A 9,214-nucleotide genomic window follows, 5' to 3' on the forward strand; every position below is an offset into this window, starting at 1 on the left:
ATTAATTATGTTCTTAGAATGCTGTGTTGATTGTATAGTGAGACATGTTGAAAAATAACCTTGTGAAGAACAGAGCACAGATCATAGGACCATTTGGAATCCCAAATGATTCCTCTTAAAGTCTTAAGAAGTCCACCCTAGGCAGTAGAAATCATTCCTTGTATAGAAAGTTATATACAGTATAATACAGATTTTCATCATAGTTTTTACTATGATTTGGTTCTAAGAAATGTTCCTGACTAACAATATATAGAAAATGAGGTTACAGACTTGAGACCTATTATCTGAGATTATGTCCATAAATAGAAGGAAACTTTTTTAAAGTACCTTTTTTCACAAACCTAAGTGAATATAAATTGTTGAAAATGAAATAGCTCTAGACAAGAAGCTATTTATGAATTTCAATTATAAATGCAAAAATTAAGGAACAACTGAATTAGACTATGCAAATCCTTTAGATTTGTTTCGAAATTGTATGAGCATGGAATCTGTAATAGATTGGTTCATTATGTAATCTGTGTGCTTTAGGGCACCTGGGTTACTCAGTGGCTGGAGTGTCAGACTTCGGCTCAGGTCATTATCTAGTGGTTCCTGTTGGGCTCTGTGCTGACAGCTTGGAGCCTGGAACCTGCTTGGGATTCTGTGTCTCCCTGTCTCTCTGCCCCTCCCCTGCTCGTGCTCGCTCTCTCTCTCTCTCTCTCTCTCTCAAAAATAAATAAACAATTAAAAATAAGAGAAATAAATATTTGCTAATGGTGTTCTTATAATTGACACAACTTTATTCATATCTCTGTGTTTGTGATGTGTGGATAAGTGGAGTAGTTTGTTAATTATTACAAGTGAATCTTTTGTGGGTGGCTTACTCTTAACTATGATGACAGAGTAACTTCTAACCATGTGATTCTTAGGGTAGGTGGTATTGAAGTAAGATTGAATAGTGGGGAAAATACAGATCTTTTAAAAATATATGGGTAGAAAACAGTAGCTGCCTTTAAATATCAGGGGTGTAAGATATGTCCAGATGACTGCAACAGAGAAATTAAAACATTATTAACTTTTTTTAACATTATTTTCTTCTTCTTCTTCTTCTTCTTCTTCTTCTTCTTCTTCTTCTTCTTCTTCTTCGTGTGTGTGTGTGTGTGTGCGCTTGTGTGTGTGTGAGAGAGAAAGAGTACACACACATGTGGTAGGGGGAGGGGTAGAGGGAGAGAGAATCTGAAGCAGGCGCCACGCCCAGTGCGAAGCTCCATCTCACAACTATGAGATCATGTCCTGCGCCAAAATCAGGAGTCCGAAGCTCAACCGACTGAGTGGGTGGCAGATGTTCAAAGATGATTCTTTCTCTAGGTGACTGTTCTGGATTCTTCCAAGGTTCCCAGTTTCAGGGATATTGCTTCTGAGCACTTGTACTTGATTCTTGCAGTTGCTTTGCTCCCTTGCTCCCCTTTGTGGGACTTACATTCCACCTCCACCTTCCTTATTTATTTATTGTTGAGAGACAGAGAGAGACGGAGTGTGAGCAGGGAAGGGGCAGAGAGAGAGAGGAAGACACAGAATCTGAGGCAAGTTCCAGGCTCTGGGCTGTCAGCACAGAGCCCGATGTAGGGCTCAAACTCAGGAACTGTGAGATCATGACCTGAGCTGAAGTCAGTCACTTAACTGACTGAGCCACCTAGGCGCCCCCCACCTCCACCTTCCTTTATGCAAAGTTCCCATCACCTGATAAGCGGTCCTGTTGGACGTGAGTTAAAGATGACCGAGTATGCTAGCTTGTCTCTTAGATGTGGTTCACCTCTATCCATATGAAATTTGTGTGCATTCTTTGTCTTGCCATTGGCAGGAGCGCAGTTACTCCCAAGTGTGGCTCTCTTCTTTCTGTCTGTTGGTCTTGCCCTTTTGCTCTCATTTCCAGCCTTGAATCTCAGCACCATCAAACCAGAGTGTCCTCCAGTTGCTGGGAACAAGTATCATGCTACTTATGAGAGAGAAGGGTTGGAGTAGATAGCATTTTCTCTGAAAAAATCGTTTCCACTTTGTCTCAATTCTTAAAAAAAAATTTCTTGAAGTGTTTGAGGGAGTTCCAAAGTTGTATAATGGATTTATGATCATTTCCTTTGTAAATTGTGCAAAGAATGATCTTTCCACACATACTTGGAATCTGTTATTTATCATCTGTTTTATTGGCACTTACGTAAAAATTTTCTATAAAGGGTCTTTAACTTTTTAAAGTATATAGTGTAAAGGGCTTTTATGGTGAGGAGGTGTGCTGGTTTCCTAAGCAGAAAAGAACCATAATGCATCACAATTTCACAGAGTATTTATCTGTATGTATGGATGATAATGTTCAGTTAGGGGAAATTAAAATAAGTAGTTGTCTATCATTTGTCAGAATTATTGAATCTCCAGAAGTAATCCAGGTTGTCTGTCTTGTGTTTTTGGTTTTTCCTTTTGGTAATTGATTTAGGTTAAGGAAGCTAAGGTGGTGGCAGCGTCCAGTCTAAGGCTTCCTGTCAGTTGAACCATCCTGCTTCAGAGGAGCCATCTGAGATTGTAACTGCTCTTGTCATGACTTATTTCTGTCATCTTGGTTCAGGCTTTGTATTTTTTGTTTGTTTGGGTTTTGTGTGTGTGTATTTTCTTTCCTCCATCACTTTGGATACATCTTCTTTTGTCCTGTGGTTTAATAGTTACACTTTCCCTTTTTATTCTCATTTAAAAAAATTTTAAAGTTTATTTATTGTGTGTGAGAGAGAGAGTGGGGAAGGGGTAGAGAGAGAGGGAGACAGAGGATCCCATGCAGGCTCCCTGCTGTCAGCGCAGAGCACCAATCCTTTTTATTCTTATGGTGATTGCCTTTAACTTAAGATTCTGTCTTAATTTGAATGCCACCCCCACAATCATGCCAGATCGTGCCAGATAGTTCTTGGCACAACTTGCTGGGGCTGGTTTTTCTGGTAGGTGATCCCAGGAAGAAGTGAGAGACTGGGGAAGGAAGGGAAAAAAACCTATGCAGGTGCATTAATGAGCTAATTATTACTGTAGGCAATTGGGGACCAATCCCTGTGAGGAACCATGTAGACATGCCTCAAGATGGTCCCACCATAGTGAGGCTGAGGTTTTATCCTACCTCCCATACATTCAAGTTTCTCCCCAGAGGTATCTGTTCCTTTAAAATAGGATAACCCAGGGTCTTTCTGAAGTGTAGGAAAAAGCCATGTGGCAGAAAAGCTGAGTACCACCTGCAGCGTGTGCTTCAGGGTAGATACAACAGGCAGGACCTGTCCACAGCTGCAGTGAAACTCCCTTGATTGCTTTAACATATATTACATGTTCCTCCTCTTTAGACTGGCACTTTAGCACTTTTCCATGTTCCTCTGTTGTCTCTTCACCGAGTTGCCCACTAAATAATTTTGGGTTGTTATGGACATACTTTTCTTTTATCTGTTGATCACTGATTTTTTTTAATTTTTAGAGAGCTTGTGAGCAGGGCAGAGGGGGAGAGAGAATTTTTTTTTAATGTTTATTTTTGAGAGGGAGACAGAGCACGAGCAGGGGAGGGGCAGAGAGGGAGGGAGAAACAGAATCTGAAGCAGGCTCCAGGCTCTGTGCTGAAAGCTCAGCACAGAGCTTTAACTCATGAACCTGGGGCTTTAACTCATGAACCAAGAGATCATGACCTGAGCCAGAGTCGTATGCCTAACCGACTGAGCCACCCAGGTGCCCTGGGAGAAAGAGAATCTTAAGCAGGCTCCTCACTCAGCGCAGAGCCTGATGCAGGGCTCTACCCCATGACCCTTGGGATCAATGATCTGAGCCAAAATCAAGAGTCTGACACTCAACAAACCAAGCCACTCAGTTTCCCCAATCATTGATTTTTTTTTAAACAACATTTTTCTTAATTATTCTTATTGCCCATATCTCTGGCACCATCTGCTTAGTTTGTTGTGGTTTTTTTTTTTTTTTTACATTATTATTAAAATATACTTCTAAGAGTTTTTTGTTTTTGTTTTTTTTTTTGAAACTGGACCATCTTTTAATTTTATTTTATTTTATTTAAACATTTTTAAGTTTTATTTATTTATTTTGAGAGAGAGAGAGGGAGAGAGAATTGCAAGCAGGCTCTGAGCTATCAGTGCAAGCACCCAACATGGGGCTCAAACTCAAAAACCAGGAGATCATGACCTGAGCCGAAACCAAGAGTCAGATGCTTAACTTACTGAGCCACTCACATGCCCCTTTCTTTGTTTTTAAAGTGAGACTCTGTATCCCTGGAAATGTCCTTTTGTGCCCTCATTCAAATAACAATTGACTGGATATAAAATTCTAGGTTTAAAGCTAAATAGAGTTTTATAATAAACAGCAGTTCTTGGGGTGTCTGTCTGGCTCAGTCAGTAGAGCATGAGACTCTTATTTTTTTCTTTTAGTTTAATTAGTATTTTTTGAGAGAGGCACGAGCGGGGCAGAGGCAGAGGGGGAGAGAGAGAATCTCAATCAGGCTCCACACTCAGCATCGAGCCCAATGCAGGGCTTAATCCCACCATCCCAGAATCATGACCTTAGTTGAAATCAAGAGTTGGATGCTCAACTGACCGAGTCACCCAGGCACCCAGAGCATGAGACTTTTTTTTTTTTTTTAAGTTTATTTTTGAGAGAGAGACAGAGTGTGAGTGGGGGAGAGGAAGAGAGAGAGGGAGACATACAATCTGAAGCAGGCCAAAGCATGAGACTCTTGATCTCAGGGTTGTGAGTTTGAGCGTCACGTTGGGTGTAGAGATAAGTTAAAAAATAAAGTAAGTCTTAAAAAAAAAAAAGAGAATAGTTTCTTAGTCGAAGTATAATTAAATGTTTTATTTATAGTTTAAGTAAATATTAAAGTTAGAGGAAATATAAATTTATTTACCAGTATCTAGTGTGATCTTACCAGTTTTATTTCTCCTTAAATTCCTGGAAGGTATCAGGGTACCTCTGTCTGTGTTGTACCCTGCCCCCTGCCCCAATTTTGTAGTAATTTATACAGTTTTTGTAATTAATTTATTCTTTGATTTAAAACCTGTTTTAGAGTAGGGAAGATTTTCCCACGTGAAGCCTCTGCTTTTACAGTAGTAGTGAACTGTGTTTTTCTCTTTCATCCTCTTTTGCTTTGCTTTGGTGATTTGTAAACCCTTTTTTCCCTTCAGAGTGTCTTGGTAGTCCAGGTGTGTATGCTTTGAATCTTAGGAAATTCTTATACCTGAGGAATCTGGAAGGAAAGAGTAACAGTAAGAAAACGTGCCTCAATTCCAGGAAATCCTTTTAACCCAAAGATGATTTTCTTTTGTTACTTATGTATCTGCTTTTGTCAGCATGCTGCCTGATTAATTCAACATCTAATCATTTATGAAAGAGCTTCTTTCAGGGGTGCCTGGCTGGCTCAGTCAGTAGAGTAAATGACTCTTGATCTCAGGGTTGTGAGTTCAAGCCCCTAATTGGGTATAGAGCCTACTTAAAAATAAAATGAAATAAAAGGGCTTCTTTTAGCAAGTTGCTGCTTGTTTTCAATCTTAGATATTATCAACCTCATGTGATAATTGGAAGTTAAAATATTGTCAGTGAGAATGGGAATTATACAATTAAACAGGATAAAAAATGAAATTAAACCTTTTTCTCTATTTTATATATACATGTTAAATATATATACACATATAATTTATATATACATGTTATATATAATCTAATATATATATATATAACATGTATATATATATATATATAACATGTATATATAAAATATATGTATATATATATATATATTTAACTTTGGCGCTGGTTTTTATTTTTTATTTATTTGTTTCAAAACAATTTTTTAACGTTTACTTATTTTTGAGAGAGCATGAGCAGGGGAGGGACAGAGCGAGGGAGAGACACAGAATCTGAAGCAGGCTCCAGGCTCTGAGCTGTCAACACAGAACCTTTTGCAGGGCTTGAACCCATGAACCGTGAGATCATGACCTGAGCTGGAGTCGGATGCTTAACCGACTGAACCACACCCAGGGGCCCCTTGGTGCTGGTCTTTAAATCGTGTTCCTTAACATCACTGGTATTCTACTGAAATAAAATAATACATATTTTTTAAAAAGTTAATACAGTGAGAAAATTATGACTTTTTCCTCATAGATTTTTCTTAAATATGTGCTAAAAGAAATTAAGCAAATGATAGATATTAACAGGAACATTCATACTTAGTTTACCATTCTCTCTAGAGAATTTTTTTTTCTTCCAAGTTTTTATTTAAATTCCAGTTAACAAGAATATAGTTTTGAGACTTGTACATAATTTTGAGAACCACTGGTTCTTTGAATTGGAAAATAGAGTTTAAATGTTAAAAATAAGCGGAACGCTACAAAGATGAGCTCAATATTTATTTACATAAAATTGTCTTGATACACCTAAAGCTAATATAATATTGTATCTTCATTATACTTCAATTAAAAAAATTGTTTAAATATAGGATTGTTTCATTAATGTAAATAACATTTTTATTTTGTGACCTTACAGGAGCCCAGGCTTGTGTGCTTGTATTTTCTACCACAGACAGGGAATCTTTTGAAGCAATTTCCAGTTGGAGAGAGAAAGTCGTAGCTGAAGTTGGAGATATACCAACTGTGCTTGTGCAAAACAAGATTGATCTCTTGGATGACTCTTGTATAAAGAAGTAAGGTGTCCACTTTTGAGGGGGAGGTGGTAATTCTGTACAGTTAAAACCTGTTCTAATTTATGCATACATTAAAAAATTTAGGAGAGGTTTTATAGAGACCACCTTATACTTAAAATTTTCTGTGCGCTATTCTGCGTGATCAGTTTGGGTTTGCGCTAAGTCATAAGTAGAACAAATTAAAGGAATACATTTTGAAGCCCCTTTTAGAATTCTAGTCTTATGTCTTATACCACAAATCCAGCACTTGATGTTAAGTCAAATCTAGATATAATAAGAATGTTAAGAAAAACATCCCTGTATATTTTAATATCTAAAGCATGGAGCTATCCTGTGTGGATGAGTTTAAATGGGTAAGTAGTTCAGATTCACGTTGTTTTGTATATTCAGAAGTAGGCTCAAATTTGTGAACAGAGCATCTAGATAATTCTATAAGTATTTGTACAGCATGTTGTTAACTTTTTGCTAGCTTTGAAAATCTGTGCTTGGTTTTTACTTTATTTTTTTGTATGTTCTTATATTAGTTATCTGTTGCTGTGTACCAAATTAATCCAAAACTTACGGCTTAAAACAACAAAAATTTGTTATTTCACAGTTTCTTTGGGTCAGGAATTTAGGAGTGGCTTAACTAGGTGGTTTTGGTTCAGGTTTTTCATGAGGTTACAGTCAAGATGTTGCTGAGGACTGTAGTCATCTAAAGGCTTGACTGGGGCTTGGAGGACCTACTTCCATGTTGGCTCATCACTTGACCGTTATCAGGAGGCCTTAGCTCTTTGCCATGTGGACCTCCCCAGGGCTGCTTGAGTGTTGTCACAACATAGCAACTGGCTTCCCCCAATCCCGTGATTCAAGACAGAGCAAAGCAGAAGCCATCATGTCTCTTATGACCTAGTCTCAGAAGTCACCTGCTGTCACTTCTGTGTGTTATTGATCACACAGACACAGACCAACCTCGATTCCAGTGGGGGAGGAAACTATACAAGGATGTGAAGACCAGGAGGAGGGTGAGGCATGGGGTGGAATCCTTGAGAACCATTTTAGAGTAGAGCTACTACAGTCTTAATAAAACTAAGATCAGGAGTCATAATAAAACTACAGTCCCCTCTTGTAGACACAGTTGTTAATAAAGTAACTTTGGCTTTGTCAGGAAAGTGGTTTCATAGTGAGCAAGAGTGAAGAAGGGAGTGCAGTGTAAGATTATCAGGGTGCAGTTAAATTCAAATGTTTTTAAAGACAAGGGAGAAAATTAAGTATTATATAAAAAAAAAGTGATATTTAGCTATTTTAAGCCTAGAGTTTGAGACTATAGAAGTGACAGCATAATGGTATTTATTCTACAAGAGTACTGAAAACTAAAAGTTGTGCTCAGGTACTGAGAACATAGCTTTGAACTGGTCTGGAAGGTCTCACAACCCCCCCCCCCCCAACCTCAAGCTGTATTCAGTAAATAAAATAAATATGATTTTTTAAAACAAGCTATCAGAAAGTACCTTTGTAAGCACTTTTTTTCTTTTAATTTATATATAGTGAGGAAGCTGAGGCACTGGCAAAAAAGTTAAAGCTAAGATTCTACAGAACATCAGTGAAAGAAGATCTAAATGTGACTGAAGGTAAACTGCCTTTTTAAAAAAAATTAATAGCAGGAAGTTTGTTTTATTCTGCTTACGGTTTTTTGGTTGTATTGTTTGGAAATCATATTTAATGCAAACAGAATTTTCTTATCACCTGTCATTAAGTAAAATTAAAAAAAATTTTTTTTTTTTTAATGTTTACTTATTTTTGAGACAGAGAGAGACAGAGCATGAACGGGGGAGGGTTACAGAAAGGGAGACACAGAATCCGAAGCAGGCTTCAGGCTCCGAGCTGTCGGCACAGAGCCAGATGTGAGGCTTAGAACTCATGGACTGTGAGATCATGACCTGAGTCGAAGTCGGATGCTTAACCGACTGAGCCACCCAGGCGCCCCTATCATTAAGGAAAATTTAAAGGCATGATGATGCTTCTTAGAATGCTTATTTACTAATGTCTTTTTTTTTTTAATTAATTCTTTAAAGTTTGTTTATTTTGAGAGGGACAGAGACAGTGCAAGTGGGGGAGGGGCAGAGAGCGACAGAGACAGAGAATCCCAAGCAGACACTGCGCTGTTAGTGTGGAGCTTGATGTGGGACTTGAGCTCACGAAACTGTGAGATTGAAACCAAGAATTGAATGCTTAACTGACTGAGCCACCCAGGTGCCCCTTTACTGATGTGTTTGAATAGTTGTTACTCTCTATAGCAAAACTCCATTGGGTTTTGTTTTGTTTTTTACCTTTAAAAATATAACTGGGTGGTTCAGTTAAAAATATAACTGAGCCTGGGTGGCTCAGTCGGTTAAGCATCAGGCTTTCCGTTTCAGCTCAGGTCATGATCCTCAGTTTCATGAGTTTCAGCCCCGTGCTGAGCTCTGCACCAACAGTGTGGAGGCTGCTTGGGATTCTCTCCCTCTCCCTCTCTCTCTCTCCCTCTCCCTCCCTCTCCCCCCC

The 9,214-nt window shown here is 38.4% G+C and overlaps 1 protein-coding gene across 2 annotated transcripts in view; it reads left to right on the top strand.

Annotated features, from left to right (window-relative positions):
- RAB23 (RAB23, member RAS oncogene family) overlaps positions 1-9,214 on the top strand; it is a 38,186-nt gene that overhangs the window by 20,134 nt on the left and 8,838 nt on the right. For both annotated transcript variants that reach the window (XR_007462550.1, XM_049652862.1), the window contains exons 4-5: positions 6,535-6,691; positions 8,219-8,301. Coding sequence is in view for 1 of the 2 variants with exons in the window: in XM_049652862.1 (XP_049508819.1) it covers positions 6,535-6,691; positions 8,219-8,301 (240 nt within the window). In the remaining variant the exon portion in view is untranslated. The remainder of the gene's footprint in view (positions 1-6,534; positions 6,692-8,218; positions 8,302-9,214) is intronic.

This window comes from Panthera uncia (assembly GCF_023721935.1).
Source record: "Panthera uncia isolate 11264 chromosome B2 unlocalized genomic scaffold, Puncia_PCG_1.0 HiC_scaffold_24, whole genome shotgun sequence".
Taxonomy (NCBI): Eukaryota; Metazoa; Chordata; class Mammalia; order Carnivora; family Felidae; genus Panthera; species Panthera uncia.